Source organism: Ochlerotatus camptorhynchus, unplaced genomic scaffold (assembly GCF_037179485.1).
Source record: "Ochlerotatus camptorhynchus isolate MF236.1 unplaced genomic scaffold, CSIRO-AGI_Acam_v1.1 ptg000498l, whole genome shotgun sequence".
Classification (NCBI taxonomy): domain Eukaryota; kingdom Metazoa; phylum Arthropoda; class Insecta; order Diptera; family Culicidae; genus Ochlerotatus; species Ochlerotatus camptorhynchus.
Genome location: NW_027040983.1, coordinates 1,300,942 through 1,320,849, shown reverse-complemented (window position 1 = coordinate 1,320,849; position 19,908 = coordinate 1,300,942). Strand labels below are relative to the sequence as shown.

The 19,908-nt window shown below is 41.1% G+C and overlaps 1 protein-coding gene across 1 annotated transcript in view; it reads left to right on the top strand.

Annotated features, from left to right (window-relative positions):
- The window catches only part of LOC135712635 (unconventional myosin-Ia), a 99,657-nt gene that overhangs the window by 26,520 nt on the left and 53,229 nt on the right, over positions 1-19,908 (top strand). Inside the window, exons 4-15 of the mRNA XM_065235591.1 lie at positions 10,577-10,883; positions 10,954-11,541; positions 11,601-11,664; positions 11,747-11,760; positions 11,836-11,920; positions 11,992-12,086; positions 18,019-18,166; positions 18,236-18,579; positions 18,656-18,909; positions 18,972-19,304; positions 19,362-19,728; positions 19,799-19,885. Of these exons, the coding sequence (XP_065091663.1) occupies positions 10,577-10,883; positions 10,954-11,541; positions 11,601-11,664; positions 11,747-11,760; positions 11,836-11,920; positions 11,992-12,086; positions 18,019-18,166; positions 18,236-18,579; positions 18,656-18,909; positions 18,972-19,304; positions 19,362-19,728; positions 19,799-19,885 (2,686 nt within the window). The remainder of the gene's footprint in view (positions 1-10,576; positions 10,884-10,953; positions 11,542-11,600; positions 11,665-11,746; positions 11,761-11,835; positions 11,921-11,991; positions 12,087-18,018; positions 18,167-18,235; positions 18,580-18,655; positions 18,910-18,971; positions 19,305-19,361; positions 19,729-19,798; positions 19,886-19,908) is intronic.

Below are 19,908 nucleotides of genomic sequence, written 5' to 3'. Positions count from 1 at the left end.
TCCTAAGTGATCATGTTGGAATTTGAACCAACCCGAATGGTTCCCGAGTCCATGGCATGCACCGTGTTGTAGGTGAGCTGCATAATGGTTTATGGTTGGACCAGGGTCAGGTGATGCAAGCGTGTTGTCTCGGAGTTGTCCTCGTGCCCACGGGATACCTGTGCCAGAGAATACTGTTCCTTGTTGGCACGAATCCACTATTTGTTACGCTACCGTTTCAGCACTCGTTGTAGTTCGTTATCCACCTGCTGGATCTGTTCCACATTGACGTCGATCAAGATATTGATTGGGAAGGTCGGTATATGTCTTCCTGTTGTTTCGTGCCCTGAGAAAATAAAATAAATTAATGTGGGAATCGGCATCGCTGGTGCTTTTCAAACTTTTGTAACTTTTACTGGTATTTGAAGTGAAAACACTTTCTTTTTTGATCGTTCTGTTTGGGAATAAATGAAGGCTATAGATTTTTCATAATAACGCGTTGCGAATTTGTTTATTACTTACCTGTTCGTATATAATCGAGGATATAATCATGTAGTACACAAATTAAAGAAAGTTGTCTACAATATGTCTGACTAGCATGAGGACTAACAACATTTAACTTTGTAGTTCTACTTCTTATCACACACCCTCACGAAAAATGAATGATTTTCGTTATAGGGTGTTTTGATCTATTTATCTGTTGCGTTTGAGATGAAGTTCTTTAGCTATGGTGTGCATACAAATATCAATCATGAAGGCATATACATATCAAAGCCATTATCATCTGCAAGCAGGACGATTCGCATTTGATATAAGTAATCTGTGTCGTTTGCTTCTGTTGTCATTCGAAAACGAACCGATGGGATTACAAAGCACTTTGAATGACGATTCATTTGATTTTTGGCATGTATTTCCGTTCAGTGCAGTTAATGAAGAGAAAATAAAGTTACACAGAAACAAAATCTATTGGCAAAAATACTATATTGATGGTTTAAATTAAATACTCCCACCAATAGATTTGTGCAGAAACGAAATTCATTTAATTTTACTATTTTTTCTATCAAAACTACTATGCCGTTTGAGTAAGCATAGTAGTTTTGACAGAATGGTAGTAAATTTGATTATATTTTTAGTCAACTATACTGAAATTATGGTAGATTTAACGGCATTAAGCGTAGTTATATTGAAAATAAGTGTTTTCTGCAAAATAGTATTCCTAACTATGGTCTTTGTTTCAGTGTACAATGTTGTTCAGTACATGTTGTATTTCTATCGATGATCGCACAGCTCTATTAGGTAAAAACGGGAACATGCGATGCCAAGACGGTTTTATGACAGGTGGGCAGGAACTCACGGTCTTCCAGTGTTGGTGAGTTCTTTGCCGTTAATGTTCACGAAAAGTTCACTATTTTGCTATACAGAAATTCAAAACAAAAATTTTTATCTGCGGATTTGAACAGTTTTTGACCTGTTTCATACTACCGGAAGGTGTATGCTGGTCACAAATGCCGTGCCAAACTGATTTCCTACTCAATTAATCAATCTTTGATGTGAAATTCGCTAATAAACACGAGGCGCATTTCTTATAGCAAACATGCCATAACAAAATGGGCATGGTTCATTTTAGTAAACAAACTAACACTTCTTCCGACTGTGGCACCTATGTATTAGGCGCCGAGGCACCGACCGGCATTCTGTTGGCTATTGTTGCGACGGCTGCACGTAATTTATTTGGAATCGTGCTCGGTCACTACAATATCCACATGATCTTTTGGCATGCTGTATGATGCCACACCGTCGCCACAACAGTGGACGCCTCGTCTCGTGTCTGCAGTACGTTGTTCTAGAGTTATTCCATAAATGAGTGAATCGCGTAAATGGAATACACGTAGCATCTGGGATTTGATTTAATTGGTTCCAAAATGGAATACCCCGTGATCCCGGCGTGTCTATATGAGATTTACTATGTGATATATCTCATGAACCTGACTTTCATGGAAAATACAGTCCTCAACATTTTTTTTTCCGGTGGACAAGGCCTTTCACATGCAGAACAGGTTAGTTGCGAATGCTCCCGTTACGCGGTGCTATTCCATATGTGATATTTACTATGTATTTATCACAATATCCTAACTTACTACTAAATACAGTCTTCTACATAGTTGGTAAGCTAACCAAGTCATTTAAAATTATGGACAATAAGTGTGGAACCTACTCACTACACGGCGCTGGTGTATGTAAAAGCTTGAGCATGTATCATATCTCAAGACTTTGGCATTCTGGGAAATAACTGTTCACTGCAAAGTTGTTCAGATGGCCAAAATTTTGCACATCCGCCACTTCCCGCGTCATCCTGATTCCGATTTATCCTTACGATTTCAAACCAAAACATTCAAGGTGTCAGAAATACCGGGTTACCGGGATGGGTATTTTACAAACAATCGCAGCTTGCTCTATGACCGGCACAATCAGAACACCTGCGGCACACTTGCGGCACTCTGACAATAAAGATGACCCAAGATTGGTGTGCGGAGCTACCTACCCCTTGGTTGCAATAATTTCATGTTCGCCCTTTATTCAAACATTAAACAAAGTATACATACACTCACTTTATACTATCCACTGAAAAAACAATTTTTATACTAAGCATGTATTCTCTTTTATACCAAGTTATGTGAGTCGGTCAGGAGAGTTGCGATTAAGCGTAGCTTTTAATCTATTTAGATTTGAATATTTATTGAGTGTACAAATAGAATTGACCACTTTGTCAAGCAGTTTTGGCTTGACCTTGTACCAGCGATTTCACAAAACTGGACCAACTAATTTCTATTTTTTTTATGAAACGCACAAATGTTGGCTACTGTTCTCGTGGTTCTAGAAGAAAAAATCTCAAAATAATGTTTTATTTCAAAGTTCGAGTGGTAGTAAACGTCATTTTAACTGCTCGAATGAAGTGGTTAATTGTGGACAAACGAAATGATCCTGTGGCCATGCTTGGCATACACAGTTTTGGTCACGAACTGCTCATTTGCTAATAACTTTGCACACATTTGATAAAACATAGTTATGTTTGAAGCAGTAAATAGAATAAAGTTTAAGCTTGTTATAGGTATGTTAGAAAAAGTAGATTTTAATTCCAGTAACAAACTTGTTTTGTTTTTGTGTTGTAAAAATAAAAATCAAGTGAGAAATGTTCACTGCACATCTTGGACTTTAAGCGTAAAAATTCATTGGTGTTGATTCAAATGTTAAGATTTACCTACTATTTGCATATCTGTAGCAAGCTATAATCCTAATCTATCAATGCCAGAGAATTTTGAGATTAGGACCTAATTGATTTTGTAAACAAACACACGCCGATTTCTCGCAAATTAAAGCTCAATCTAAAAAATTAACGGCCCAATCAGGAAGAGAAATGATTCCTCTATAATTTAGTATAGTTTGTTCGCGAAATTGCGTTTCAATCCACGAGAAATCGACGATAGATGTGTTTGATTACAAAAGCAATTACGCCCAAATCTCAAAGTTCTCCGGAATTACTTTAAAGAAAAATAAATGTCAACAACTGAGTGAAAAGTTATTAACAAATAAGCAGTTGGTGTGTACAACTGTGCATGCCAAGCATGCCTGTGGCATGTCGGTTCGTCGGTGCTACTATGTCATAAGTGCAAGATGCAGTGTTGCTCTGAAAGCAATTGATTAATCATATCAGAAAATTATCGACATCGAAATCAAATAATAACTAATTACCTTGAAGTCTTTTTAAAAAAAAATGGTCTTGAACAGGTGTAGCTTGTAAAATATGACAACAGCAGATAGCAAGCATTTCCGTAAATCATGATGGTGGAGTGCTAGGACGTTGAGTACAAAATTTCAGTTTTCCCATAGCAATTCTCATATAAACTTTAAAGGGCCAGTGCAGTATGAGTTCGCTTCAAAAAAAATTAAATTCTGGGAGAATGATCGATACCTGATTTAAAATTCATTGAGCCTGGTGGAACAAAATCGATATTTTGAACTACCCTAGTGCATATAGTTTATAACCATGCTTAGACATATTTCACTGCTAATTACATTGTCTCAGTCATAGTTGAACAAATGGATCTTATGTTCTGAACTCCAGAACGATTATGCTTATAGGCTATAGCACAGACAAACAAACATAACACTCGCAAGTTGTTCGTCGAACAACCATTTAATGGTATATTTAAAAGTATGGTAGCTGGTAGTACTGCCATCTGTGGCGCGCATAGTCAATTCCCTTGCGTTTGACGTTTACACACTACCGCCATCTGTTCAGTGTACTGCCCACCACACTGTACTCAACAAGAGGCGGTAATGTTTTAGCGACGATGTTTTACAGTGAGAAATATTCAATGTGTTATGTCTGTTTGTCTGTGGCTATAGGCTAATCATTAGACTGATGCAAAATTTGAAATTTTCGCTCCACAGTACTTAATCGGTTCCAAATCGGGTCCTGATTACCTTCCCAAAATTTAAGCTCATTTTGTTAGAAACTGACTTAGCACAAACCATTTGAAGTTTATATGGAAATAACTATGGGAAAACAAAACTTTTGTTAATTGTCTTCTAGCCTTTTTACATATTGTACTGTTAACAAATTCTATTGCTATTATTATGGGAATTTTTATCAGCTACAACTTTGCAGCCAAACGTCAAATTAAATAGTTATTAATTCAGGCATAACATTTGATAACGGCACAAAAGCATTTGTAAACAAACTTTCTAAGGCCCTTTACACGCGAAACAAAGTACGCCCACGCCAGTCCGCATCGTGCTCTCTTGCCGTGCGGATCTATTTGCTTTTTGCTTAAGGAAGTGTTACTACTACCTAAAGCTACAACAAATTTAAAAATTCCTCTTCGATCCTTCAGATTCTTATAGTAATCTGCTTGGAAGTCGATTTGGATAATCGCATAATCGCACTTTTCAGTGCTCAACCTGTAAAAATTTTCTACTTTGTTCAACTCCTCTTATTCCTCTTCGATCCTTGTTTGGACCCTACCCGAGGTAATCCTTCTTGGATATCGATTTGGAAAATTCCTCTTCGATCCTTCAGATTCTTATAGTAATCTGCTTCGAAGTCGATTTGGATAAAAAATTTACTGCCGCCATGGCGCCTAAACGCAAAAGAAAGGGGCAAACTCTTGACCCCCCTTCTGAAGAAATTAATTTGAGTAATCAATTTGATTTGCTCACGGATGATGAGAATGATCCATCATCCAAGAAAAATTCTAGTAAACTTTCCCGGCTTAATGCCAAGAAGGAAAAGGTTCCCCCTATTGTGATAACCACTACCGATTTCCATGCTCTTCGCATGGAACTTTTGAATTTCGTGAAAGTTAAGTTTTCACTACAAATTGGACGTCGGGGTGAATGCCGTGTATTGGCTGAAACCTTGGACGGATTTAAATGTCTTCTCAAGTATCTTACTGAGAAGAAGCACAAATTTTTTACTTACGACACCAAAACTGAACGTGTGTTCAAGGTTGTCATGAAAGGACTGCCCAGTGGTGAATCCCTGGATCAGATCAAAGATGAACTGGCAAAATTACTTGGAGTTGTGCCACTCCAAGTAATCAAAATGAAAATGAAATCCCGTCCTGGCGATTCGCGCAACGGGATTTCTAATGATTTTTATTTAGTTCACTTCAAGTCTAGTGAACTAAACAACCTTAAGGCCTTAGAAAAAGCTAGCCTTATGCTCCATGTCCGAGTGAAGTGGGAACACTTCAGGAAGACTGGAGGAAATTTCCAAAACCTCACCCAGTGCCGTAAGTGCCAGGGATGGGGTCACGGAACTAAAAATTGCTACATGCCAGCTAAATGCATGAATTGTGGTGATTCCTCTCACGCAAAGGACGACTGTCCTGTGAAGGAAGATCCTAAGAAATTTAAATGTTCAAATTGTGGTGAAAACCACAAATCCAATTTTTGGGAATGTAAGACTCGCAAAGCGATCCTACAATCTCGTTCTAACCGTCAGGTAGGAAACGCTCCACGTTTCCGACCAGGTACAAATTTCTCTGCTGTTAACAACGGTCAGCGAGGAACAAATTCTACATTCGTACCCGTAGGTACAAATATCACCCCTGCTTCAAATGTTTCATCTGTACCTACTCCCCTCGCTGCTAACAATGTTCAGCGAGTTAATGGAGCTACCTATGCTGCTATTGCAGCGGGTAGAAATCAAAATACTAACCAACGTTCTAACGGAAATTTTGACAATTTTGACTTAGGAAGCATTACTGCCCCTAAAATGGAATTTTTACAGAATTCATTAATTGACATGATTTCTGATATGCTTAAATCTAACTCCATGTTTGATGCTATTCAAACTGGAGTAAAATTTGCTAATAATATTGTCATGACTTTAAAATTCAGTAATGGATTTTAAAGCATTAAACATTTTAAATTGGAATGCTCGATCTCTTAAAGATAATGAAGACGAGCTATTTAATTTTTTGAGAGTTCATAACGTGCATATTGCCGTTATAACTGAAACGTTCCTTAAACCTGACCAGTTAAGAAGGACGCAAATTACTTGATTTATAGAAATGATCGTCTTGATGGACCCTGTGGTGGCGTTGCCATCATTATTCATAGACGAATCAAGCATAAAATTCTTTCTTCATTTGAAACCAAAGTTTTTGAAAATTTGGGAGTTTCTGTTGAAACAAAATTTGGACAACTTACGTTTATAGCTGCCTATTTGCCATTCCAATGCGTAGGCCAGCAAAAGAATTTTCTCAAGGGTGACCTCCAGAAACTTACCCGTCATAGGTCTAAATTCTTCATTATTGGTGATTTTAATGCAAAACACCGCTCATGGAATAATGCTCAAAGCAATTCCAATGGTAATATTCTGTTTGATGATTGTTCTGCAGGTTATTACACTATTCAATATCCAAACAGCCCAACATGCTTTTCTTCTGCAAGAAATCCCTCCACTATTGATTTGGTCTTAACTGATTCATGTCAACTTTGTAGCCAATTGGTTACCCATGCTGACTTCGGTTCTGATCACCTTCCAGTAACTTTTGAAATATCTCAAGAAATAATTTCTAATCCCAACAGCTCTACTTTCAATTACCATAGAGCTGATTGGGAGCAGTATCGAACATTTATGGAATATAACTTCGATCCAAACATTCCTTTGCAAACCAAAGATGAAATTAATTATGCTCTTGAATCTCTGACTACTTCTATAGTTGAAGCAAGAGCTGCCTCAGTACCAAAATGCGAGGTTAAATTCGATTCAATTATAATAGACGATGATCTTCAGCTCTTGATCCGTCTTAAAAATGTCCGTAGGAGACAATTTCAAAGAACACGCGATCCTGCCATGAAAGTTATCTGGCGGGATTTGCAAAAACAAATTAAAAAGCGATTCTCTGCCCTGAGGAACAAAACTTTTGAAAATAATGTTTCTAAATTAGACCCGAGTTCCAAACCCTATTGGAAACTCACAAAATTTTTGAAAAAACCTCAAAAGCCAATTCCAGCGCTTAAAGAAGGTGGTAAAATTTTGATTACAAATTTGGAAAAAGCTCAGAAACTTGCTAAGCAATTCGAGAGTTCCCATAATTTCAGTTTGGGTCTTACTAGTCCTATTGAGAATCAGGTTGCTCGGGATTTTCGGAATATTTTCTCTCGGGAAAATATTTTTGATGATTCCTGGGGGACTGATTTGGACGAAGTAAGGTCTATAACTAAAAAATTTCAAAATATGAAAGCTCCAGGTGATGATGGAATTTTTTATATCCTCATCAAAAAACTCCCAGAGAGTACCTTGTCTTTCCTGGTAAAATTATTTAACAGATGTTTCCATTTGGCATACTTTCCTGATAAATGGAAAAATGCAAAAGTTGTTCCAATTTTGAAACCGGATAAAAATCCAGCTGAAGCTTCTAGCTACCGTCCAATAAGTTTGCTTTCTTCAATAAGTAAACTTTTTGAAAAGATAATTTTGAATAGAATGATGCTTCACATCAATACGAACTCAATTTTTGCAGATGAGCAGTTTGGATTTCGCCATGGGCATTCAACTACTCATCAACTCTTGAGAGTTACCAATTTAATTCGTTCAAACAAATCTGAAGGCCACTCAACTGGAGTTGCTCTTCTAGACATAGAAAAAGCATTCGACAGTGTTTGGCATGAAGGTTTGATTGCTAAATTGAAAAAGTTTAATTTTCCACTTTATATTATGAAATTAGTTCAAAATTATTTAACTGACAGAACTCTGCAGGTAAATTATCAAAATTCCAAATCTAATCGACTACCTGTTAGAGCAGGAGTTCCTCAGGGTAGCATTCTTGGGCCTATATTGTATAACATTTTCACTTCGGACCTCCCTGATTTGCCTCAGGGTTGCCACAAATCTTTGTTCGCTGATGACACAGGCATTTCCGCTAAAGGAAGAAGTCTTCGTGTTATTTGCAGCAGACTTCAGAAAAGTTTAGATATTTTCTCTTCTTATTTACAAAAATGGAAGATTTCTCCCAACGCTTCCAAAACTCAACTTATAATATTTCCACATAAGCCCAGGGCTTCCTTTTTGAAACCTAGTAATAGTCACATAGTCACTATGAACGGAGTTCCAATTTCCTGGTCAAACCAAGTGAAATATCTTGGATTAATACTTGACCATAAATTAACTTTTAAAGATCACATTGAGGGCATTCAAGCCAAATGTAACAAATATATAAAATGTTTGTATCCTCTTATTAACAGGAAATCCAAACTTTGCCTGACGAATAAACTTCTAATATTTAAACAAGTTTTTAGACCGGCCATGCTTTACGCTGTGCCAATATGGTCTAGTTGTTGCACTACCAGGAAAAAAGCACTTCAAAGGATTCAGAACAAAATTCTGAAGATGATTTTGAAGTTGCCTCCCTGGTACAGTACTACCGAAGTACATAGAATTTCGAATGTTGAGACTTTAGCACAAATGTCCAACAAAATAATTAATAATTTCCGGCAAAAATCGTTACAATCCTCAATTGCAACGATTAATTCCCTTTATACTTAGATAAGATCTAGTTTTAGTTATTTAGTTTTAAGCTATCAATTGTTATACTGACATGCAGGTTTAAAAAACCTGTTTAAAATACTGAATTGCCAAGACAGGAACAATGTAAAAACACTTAGATATATATCATAACAATTAAGGCTGGTAAGTTACTGTAGTAACTGGAGCACCTGGGTTAAAAATGAAATGTAATTTATTTTGAATTTGGAACAAATAAAGAGTAAAAAAAAAAAAAAAAAAAAAATAAAAAAAAAAAAAAAAAAAAAAAAAAGTACGCCCACGCAAACCAAAAACATCATCGGATACGAGCAACTATGACCATTCCGAAAGTGGTATTGGTTTGCCTGAGCGTACTTTGGTTCGCGTGCTAAGGGCCTTAGAAAGTTTGTTTACAAATGCTTTTGTGCCGTTATCAAATGTTATGCCTGAATTGTTTAAGAGATTGATAATCTTATGGTAAGATTAGGCAACTGTATTGTGCGCAACACTGTATTCTGCAGTGTGACATATAGTCGCTTTATTATATAGCGACTATAGTGTGACTAAAGAGCCTGAATTTATAAAGAGACGACATCTTATCCATTTGACAGGTCTTCTGCTCGATTGGAATGACTTTTCCTATGACTTTGACAGACAATCGATTGTTCCAATTTTGACATATCGCCTCTTTATAAATTTAGGCTCTTTAAGTGTGACATAGTAGCCATGATTTTTGTCCTCTATTCTACGCGCCATATACACCAATGTTGCCTGCTGCACAGTTGATTGAGCATAATCATAAGACATCAGTGACTTGAATCATTAATAATGGATCAATGAAAATGCTGAGTTTTTGACAGAACTGCGCTGTGGCTACCACAGTATTTTACATTTGATCGTCCATATACAGTAGCGCCAAAAGCTTGCTGTGGTGGTTTCAAAACTTGACCATCTAAAATGATCAATTGTTGTTCCTTACATTTGATCGAAAAGTGGTCTTCAACAAAGTTGTAGCTGGAAAAAATTTCAACAAGCTCAGTTATCATTTTCTAAAGTAGAGTGAACTGGTGAATTTTGAGATAGATATGAACCGAAATTATGGTTTCTTCATAGTTATTCCCATATAAACTTCAAATGGTTTGTGCCAAGTCAGTTTCTCACTAAATGAGTTCCAATTTTGGGAGGCTAATCAGGGCCCAATTTGGAACTGTTTGAGCACTGTGGAGCGGAAATTTCAAATTTTGCATCAGTGTACTAATCATCTTGGACGTGTTTCGTTACTTAAGGCATTATCTTAAGTAGTCGTGGGTGAAGTACCCAAATGTCCACCAAGCCCATTAATAGCCTGATGAGAGCCCTTTTTGCAATATGCCTTATAAATACGGCTTTAAATTTTTACTTGGGAAGCTATCAGAATATTATCCATAATTGGACTTACCTCGTAAAAGTATAGTCGCTATAAAGCGACTATACGTTAAAGCTGTTCGGCCACAGGATTAAGCTATATAAGCAGGTTTCCGGTGTTCTAACCCAAGTTTCTCCCCCCATTTCCACTTCCAGCTTTGCCCTGGCCAACTCGGCCCATCAGTTTCTGCTCAACTACAACGAGGATCAGTGCATCGTGCTGTCGGGCGAAAGCGGTGCCGGCAAAACTGAATCCTCCCGCATGATTGTCCACTTCCTGACGCAGCTGTCGGAAATGCGCCGCAGTCGAACACCGATCTTCTCGCTTCGCGGATCAAATCCCAACTCGCGCCAAACGACACCGAAGCACTGTACCATCACCCGCGTGGGTTCGTCGTTCGAAAGCAGCACCTCCGGGGGCACCGGCCGACTGGACAGCATCATGAAGTACAACACCACCAGGGTGAGTTGAGATTTTAATATGGCTAGCCGTACGAACGTTGAAATAAATTTTCTATCGTCCCCATCAGCAGAAATGTTCCCACGAGAAGACGGTGGAATTCGATTTGATTTCGCACCACAAGAGTTCGGAGAACCTGGCGGCCATGATGGGAGGCGTTGGCGGTGGCGGAGGTGCCGGGGTAATGGGTAGCACCCCCAAATGTCTAAAGCACTCGAACCAATCCATCAGCCGGTCAACGGAAGCGAACGATTTCCCGACAAAGTCGACGCTCAAGTCGGCATTTGCTGTATCCTGTCCGAAGCACAACTGCACCAGCAGTGGCAGTGCCGGTAGCAGTCACATGGATCTGCATCGCATGTGTGGCTACTCTCCGTCGCTGCAGAAGCGTTGCAATTTGAGCCGATGCTGCCACCAGAGTAGCACCCGGTCCATCCACAAGTCGTCCTCGTCGATTGCGCTGACGTACGATCATAGCATAGCTAGCAGTATGATGTCGCCATCGGTTCATCGGCGGCAGATCCTGAAGTCCATCACCAAGGAGGTGTACTTGCGCGATCTGGAATTGGCCAAGATGCGGGAACGGGTAGCGCATGCCGAGGTGTTCCTGGAGGCGATGGGCAATGCGAGCACGCTCAAGAACGGCAACTCCAGTCGGTTTGTGAGTATTGTGGGTTGTGGTATGATCCAGCGGGAAACTTATTGTGGATTCGTTTCTAGGGAAAATTTTTCGATATCGAGTTCGATTACAAGGGTGATCCGACGGGAGGACACTTAACGTTATGTAAGTATAATAGCATTGGAAGAGTGTGGATAGAAGAAATGCTAATTGATGCTTATCATTCTGTTCCATGCAAATCCGAAAGATATGCTGGAAAAGGTACAAAAACTCTAACTAATGAAACTTGGTTTACATCAATTTTGGACTAATTGTTGATCATTTATATTCATGCAGACACGCGTGACGAACCGGAGTCCGGGCGAAAGAAACTTTCACATCTTCTACCAGCTGCTCAGTGGTGCTGATATCCATTTGCTCAGTAAGTTTTTCGGGTCAAATCTGTTGACTCCAAAAATATAAAAAAAAAAATAAACGATTTCATATTTTCAGAATCACTCAAACTACAGCGCAATATCGATCGGTACGATCTGCTCAAATACAGCATCACCAACGAGGAAGACCGGACTAATTTTACTTTTACCAAGGTACCTATTTAAGACCTTTTTTTCCTGTACGATAGCCACCTACATTCGTGACCAGTCCGGGAATATAACTTTTGACTATTTTTTTTTTGCTTTAGATGATCTTTATTTCTTGAATTTGTGTTGTTTACATGCATGAATTTTCAAGTGACACAGATGCATATTTTCAACTTTAGTTCATTTGGAATTTTTAATTATTATTTAAATTTCTAGTCCTATCAGGCCTGTTTAGAGAATTCTCACCTTGGTGGGGTTGGTTTGTTCCAATTGGAAAAAGGAGACTACTTATAACTACTATTTACAACTACAACTATCCTACAACTACTATATACAACCTAATCTACTATATAAAAGCTGCTTACCAAAGTATGTTCGGAAGTAATGCATTCCACTGTCCACTGTATACAGCCCATGCTGCGAGTGGTCGAATAGTAGAGTACCGTTCTGGTTCCGTTGGTAGTTGCGCCATGCTTCGTAGTGAGCATTCAGATCGCCCCCAACAATGGGAGCTCGTGTGAGTGATAGCGGTGAGTTCGTTCTTGAATTTCCTCCCTTATCCGTTGCTGGCAACACACTGGCGAGGACAATACACGGCTAAGAATCGAACGTTTCCGGTTGGCGATTCCACCTCCACACTAAGGGCCTCGATGATAGAAGTGCGGATGTGGGGCAGGGTGTGAAACTTGATCCCCTTCTTGATGATGACCGCAACACCACCCCCTGGAGTCGGTGCGATCAAGTCGAATAATGTTGTGATCAGGCAACCAAAAGCTGTCACCGGATTTGAGATGGGTCTCTGTTAGGAGGCCCACGTCGATATTGTGCTTGCGGAGGAAGTCAAGTGTTCGAAGTGACGCCATACTGAATGATAAACTTACCGAGCACTTGGATCTGTTCGGGCTTGCTGCGGCACTGACGAAGAGCGCTGGTCATGTCGACGAAAATCTTCATCAGCTCATCCGCAGAGAAGAGATCGGGAATGGCGTTTTGTGCTGGTGATTGTCTCCAGAACCCAGGGGGGATGGAGAGCTTTGTCCAACTGATGCACCAGACGTTCCTTGACGGGGGCTGGATTGCAGGCATGGATTTGCTTGACCGTGTTGCGCAGCACGAAGAGGTGGGAAGTCCTGCATCCTGAATGCCGGAATGTTTTCCTTCTTCCGCCCTGGTTGGTTTCTTGTGGACGCCTGCTTTCGGATCCGCTTGAAATCCTCGCGTTTGGGGCACTTTTTGTCGGACCCATGATGATCGCCACTACAGTTGTCGCATTTTATCGCTTCCGCCTCATCGACGACACACTCAGAGGTGGTGATGGCCACCACGGTATGGCTCCCATCCCACAATAATGGAGTTGATGGAGCGGATGGCCTTCAACGCATTGATCGTCACTGTTTCTTTCTGGAAGTGTACCAGGAAAAGGCAATCCGGGCACTTTTTCGTGTTCTTGTCCCTTTGCGTAATCCGGTAGATGACAGTTGGGACCAGCTTGTAGTGGTCCTTGATTTGAGCCTAGATGAACTTTGGGTCGTAGCTCGGTAGACCTCGGATGACCACCTTGCAGGGCTTCTCACCGCGAATATCGTGGGTGAAGAATTCCGCCTTGGAATCCTTCAGGTGATTTACGGCCAGGTTGTATTCCGCTCTAGTACGGAGCACCACGTTGGTGTTGATTCCACTGAGTTTATACTCAGCTTTGACGCCCAACGACGCGAAGCTAGCGATGAGCGTGTTGAGGGATGCATTTTTTACCACCAGCGGTGGTAGCTTCATTTTTTGTAGCACTCTGGCTCAAGACGGTTTTATGACAGGTGGGCAGGAACTCACGGTCTCCCAGTGTTGGTGAGTTCTTTGCCGTTAATGTTCACGAAAAGTTCACTATTTTGCTATACAGAAATTCAAAACAAAATTTTTTATCTGCGGATTGACGAGTGCACGGATGGATTTGAGTTCACTCACTCGACAAAAAGTGACACAACAGCGGGGCCCTGTTTACTAAAAATGAACATATATGTGTTCATTTTTAGTAAACAGGGCCCCGCTGTTGTGTCAGTTTTTGTCGAGTGAGTGAACTCAAATCCATCCGTGCACTCGTCAATTTGAACAGTTTTTGACCTGTTTCATACTACCGGAAGGTGTATGCTGGTCACAAATGCCGTGCCAAACTGATTACCTACTCAATTAATCAATCTTTGATGTGAAATTCGCTAATAAACACGAGGCGCATTTCTTATAGCAAACATGCCATAACAAAATGGGCATGGTTCATTTTAGTAAACAAACTAACACTTCTTCCGACTGTGGCACCTATGTATTAGGCGCCGAGGGCTGGGCGTTTGATAATGTCTATGTGTCGTACATTGACGAGTGCACGGATGGATTTGAGTTCACTCACTCGACAAAAAGTGACACAACAGCGGGGCCCTGTTTACTAAAAATGAACACATGTGTTCATTTTTAGTAAACAGGGCCCCGCTGTTGTGTCACTTTTTATCGAGTGAGTGAACTCAAATCCATCCGTGCACTCGTCTATACTTAATATGTGTACACATAGAAGCCATGTGTATTGCGCATTTTGCACCAAATTAGACTCCTGTGCAAAAAATAATTGCACAGTAATATTTTTGCACAGGCCAGAAAATTTAAAAATCGACTTATTTGAAAGCAGTAACAGCTTTAGAACATTACTAACAAGCTACACTGCTGAATTAAAGCTTTAGAAAGCATTAAGAAGCTCCATATTTAACTTTTATGACCAGTGCGAAAATATTACTGTGTACTTATTTTTAGCGCAGGAGTCTAATCAGGTGTGAAATCCGCAATAACCACACATACAATTCATTTGACTCATAAATTTCATTTGTGCTTCTATAGGTGGATTCTGTTTATGTGTGGTCACATGACAATCATTTGGAATTTCACATGGAAATTCGTCAATGGACGAGTGCACAGATGAATTTGAGTTCACTGACTCGAGAAAAAGTGACACAAGCTGCGGGCAATGTTTACTAATCATGAACACTAAATGTTCATTATTCATTATTCATGAACATTTAGTGTTCATGATTAGTAAACATTGCCCGCAGCTTGTGTCACTTTTTCTCGAGTGAGTGAACTCAAATCCATCCCTTGTACTTTTCGGTTTGTTAATCGATTAATCGATTAATTGATTGAAAATCGGCCATTACTAGATCAATGTGAAACGTCATTCAAATATAACGACCGTACATAAGTAATGATACAATTTGAAAGGGACCGGGGCTAATCACAAATTACGTTCCCACGGTAACTGAACTAAACACGAGTGCTGACCGGTTGGATTAACCCTGCTATCCGAGCTTGGTTATTTCTGGCATACAAGAAGTTAAATTGGCCGGTGCCGGTGGTGTAGTGGTAAGCGTAACTGCTTTCTCACCCCAATGGTTCTGGGTTCAATCCCAGCCGAGGTCTGTGGGATTTTTCTGAGGCACAAAAATCTCTGCTCACGTCTTCCTTTGGAAGGGAAGTGAAGCCGTTGGTCCCGGCCCACGTGTGTTGATGAATGGGTGCGATTAAAGAGCCTGAATTTTGACGTAGGACTACGTCTTTGATTTCTATATGGGGGTACACTTTGTGAAAACCGAAAATGGAACATGTAACAAATTGAGAAAGATTTTGAACGTTAATAACTCAGCTGCCCCTGGTCCAATTTCAATAATTTTATCACCATTCGATCAGAAATATGGCTACGCATCGTTGCATGCTTCCGAACGTTGATTTTCAACAAAAAAAAAAAACTGTTAAAAAACTGGTAAATGTCCAGCATTGTCCAAAAGCGTCGAATTAACTAACAAATCCACCAATTACCTACATGCATATGCTGCTTCCCCAGCACAGTCGTCAGAGAGTAGTAAGTAGACGAAACAAGTCGAAGTGGCATTCGCCTCCGATCCTCGGGCGCGTGCGAATAGGGAGGATGGAATTGCGTAATATTTTGCACACTCATCGCCATACCCAGAACCACACGCTCCCAACGACCACACCACTGTGTGGTGGTATTCGGTCGTTGAAATTAGTAGCAGCAGTAGCAGTGCTTTCGGCGTGTGGCGTTGAATATTGTTCTCCAGTAACAACGAAAGGCTGCCTGCAAGCAGCGAACTGCAGAGCCCACATAAGCAACCATCAAAGGAGGAAAAAACTGCACCGCTATGCTATGGATCGGAATCAGTAGCTCTTCGTGAGTCGCTGCGGGTCGGTCTTCTATGCCATGCGTGTCACCCTCGCTCCAAACGACATACAGCTCGACAGCCTCATCCGTGTTGAAAACATAGCTCAAAATTACTAAACCATCACTACAAAACGGTCCTTTTCAGGGCCACCACAAATTTGCTAAAGAGTATTATTTGGACATTGGTCAAGGTCATCAGTTCCCGCAAGCAGCTAGCTATCAAGGCTCAACCTGGTCTCTATAGAAGGTGTGGAATTGTAGGCCCGAATGTTTTGGTGAGATTAATCAACGTCCGACCATTTTCCAGAACACGCTGGTAGGAAGTGTTAAAAATCCATATAGAATTTGAGAGAAGTGGGAATAATTCGCTTTGGGTGTATATTCAGTCCCCAGAAAGCCAATAAAATCAAATTTGTGAGAAAATTAGCTCTCACGAGTGCAATCTCTCGAAGTCCCTCCTTTTTTACATATTCTGCACAAACGATACTTTCCGCCCCGCCCCATTAATATAATTCGGAAGAAAATCCTGTGAGGGGTTAAAATCTAAATAACAAAAAAATCAAAATACACCTTTTAAAGTCGAGTAGATGAATCGAAAATACTCAAGTTGTCAGTCCCTTGGATTCTCTTCATCAACTTTATCTTTGAAATAAATACTACAAATTGGATACGCTTACAAATAAAAAACGGAAAGAGTTATGATGATTGATCAATTAAAAGAACTAAATGTTCACATTTGTTCCGTCCACTAGCGGTCCTACGTCAAGCTTCCGTTCGTGCCCCTAGGCATAGACCCTTTAACTTTTTTATAAAGAGACGACATCAAGAGCAAATTTTTCATTACGTCGAATGTAACAAAGGTAAACAAAGTCGAGCTATCAGTGTCAATCGATGCTCCTGCTATTACACTATATACTGTCCGAATATAGGATCACATCCCATTTTTAAATTTATTTACCAGTCGAATTGCTTTTTGACGTAACCTTCCGATCAAAATAGTTTTCGATGTTACTTAAGTCACCCGATTTCTATGGAGATGCCGTTTGCCTTAAGTAACAGCACTGAGAAACCCGTGAAAAGTGTACTTTCGTCGTTTCGCTTTCTCATTATTAAAGTGAATAAATCGAACTGGGGAGTGCGGCAGTGAAACTCAGCCTAAATTTAACTCGGCAAATGGTTCACAGCCTAAGAAATCTCCTGGACTTGCTTGTGAGGTCCACAGGATTTGTCTTAGAAATTCGTTGGACTTGCATCCGAAGCCTTCCGGAATTTGGAACAAAAATACAAAATACCTAAACTTGTTCTTGATGATGTCCCTTTGCATTCTCGATACTCATTAGACCTGTTCTCGAAGATCGTCTCAAAATACATCAGATCCTCCTCCAAAATCTGCACACCAAGTCTTCTGGACCCGTCTTTCCAACCCCCGTACGCGCGCTAGCTCTCAAAGTTCCCCTGAAACGTTCCTGCAGTTCCCCAAACCGACCTAGAGCATTAAGATTAGTTCAGCATAAATTGGAATTCTTTGGACCTGCCGCCTTTCCACTGGTCTTGTCCCCAAAGCGCGTCGAGTAAAACATCTGGAAAACTCACTTGACCTGCGCTCAAAGTTTATCAAAGGTCACTGCCACTGAAGTCCCTTGGGCTTGCAATTGAAGTACTTCGAAATCGTTCCACAGATTTCTTTCGGGAAGTCAATCTCAATAAGGTTCTTACACTTCTATTCCACAGCGCTCGCTGGAGGTGATCGGCTTCAATCAGGACGAAATCTTCTCCATCTTCACCATCCTGGCGGTGGTGCTGAAGCTTGGCAATCTTATGTTCATCCCCACGACCAACATCGACGGAAGCGAGGGCTGTGAGATCTCCAATGAGTATGGTACGGCTGTGTGAAGTCTGACTGGAATATTGCAACAGCTTAATCCGATTTCCAATTTGCACCTTTCAGAACTGGACGAAATCGCCCAGCTGCTTCAACTTGACGGGCACCTGCTGTTCCACTGTTTGACGCGGGTCGGTGAGAGTTGGGACCAGATCGAAACTGACGGATCGGAGATTGATGCCACGTACGCTGCCAAGATCAAGTTTGCCCTGTGCCGGACATTGTACGGGCGCCTTTTTACGCTGGTTGCCGCAAGGATTAACGAACTGTTGAAGCTAAAGCAGTACGGTTCGCTGAGTGCGGTTCGAGGGCGCACCATCGGTCTGTTGGATTTCTACGGGTTCGAAGTGCTGGAGAAGAACTCCTTCGAACAGTTTGCCATCAACTACTGCAACGAACGGTTGCAGCAGGTCCGTGTAGTATTTATTTGGTCTACCTTAGTCTAGTTGTGTGAATGGGTTTCTTTGCTCTGGTGAATAATTGCAGCACTATGTGAAGAACGTCCTCAAGTACCAGCAGGATCTGTACGTGGCGGAGGGGATCGATTGGATTAAGATTGACTTTTTCGACAATCAAGCGATCTGCGAGTTGATCGACAAGCCCTGCTTCGGGATTCTGCACCTGCTGGACGAACCGCAGATAATCAACGATGGAATTTTGCTCACTCGGTTGCACCAGTGTTGCTCCGGCCACACGAACTTCCTAGCCCGTGATCCCAGTTTGCCTTCCAACTGTTTTCAGTGAGTGCCCCGTTGAAATTTTCCTGAACGGGGAATGCTGAGTTAAATTCGGATCTTTTCAGAATTCGCCACTTTGAGGGACCAGTGCTGTATACCAGCCATGGCTTCATCGAGAAGAATCTGGACCTGCTACCGAAGCACATAAGCGCCTGTCTGTACCAAAACTGCGAGCTACCAATCGTGACCAGCCTCTTCCCGGAGGGTAATCCGAAACGGCACAATTCCGGCCGCAAACCGACCAGTCTGAGTACAAATCTTCGAACTTCGCTACAGACGCTGTTGAAGCAACTAGAACAACGCTACAATCACTATATCTTCTGTATCAAACCGAACGAATTGAAGCAACCGAAGATGCTGGAATTGGGGCTGGTCCAGCACCAAGTTCGGTACATGTGGTAAGTGTTATACTATCTAAACTTTGCTAGCTCCATTTGACCCCAATCGATCCGTAGCTTAATGCCGTTGATCAACCTGTGGCGCAATGGACACTACTTCAATATGGTGCACTCGCGTTTCGTGCAGCGCTACAAACTTCTCTGCCAATACACGTGGCCTCACTTCAACGGAACGATCATCGACGGGGTGGCCCTGATTATCCGCAGTGTTCCCCTGCCCGGAGCCGAGTTTACCATCGGCCGCAAAAAGGTGTTCATCAGAAGTCCCCGAACCGTATATGAGCTGGACGAGTTCCGGAAAGTGCGGCTAAACAAGCTGGCCGTACTGATTCAGAAGACCTATCGTTGCTATACCAAGCGGAAACACTTCGTCGCACTCCGCCACAGTCAGCTGGTCATATCGACCTGCTGGAGAAGTTGGAGGGTGGGTATCAATAATGCCTGTACGGATGACGATATGAATTGTACTGAATTGTGTTTTGATATCTTTCCAGGAACGAGAAAAGGTGCGGTTAACTGAATTCAAAAAGCAAGCTCATTGGGCGGTCCAGGTGATCGGTCGGTTCTTCATCCTCATCAAAGTGAGCGTTGCACACATGTGAGT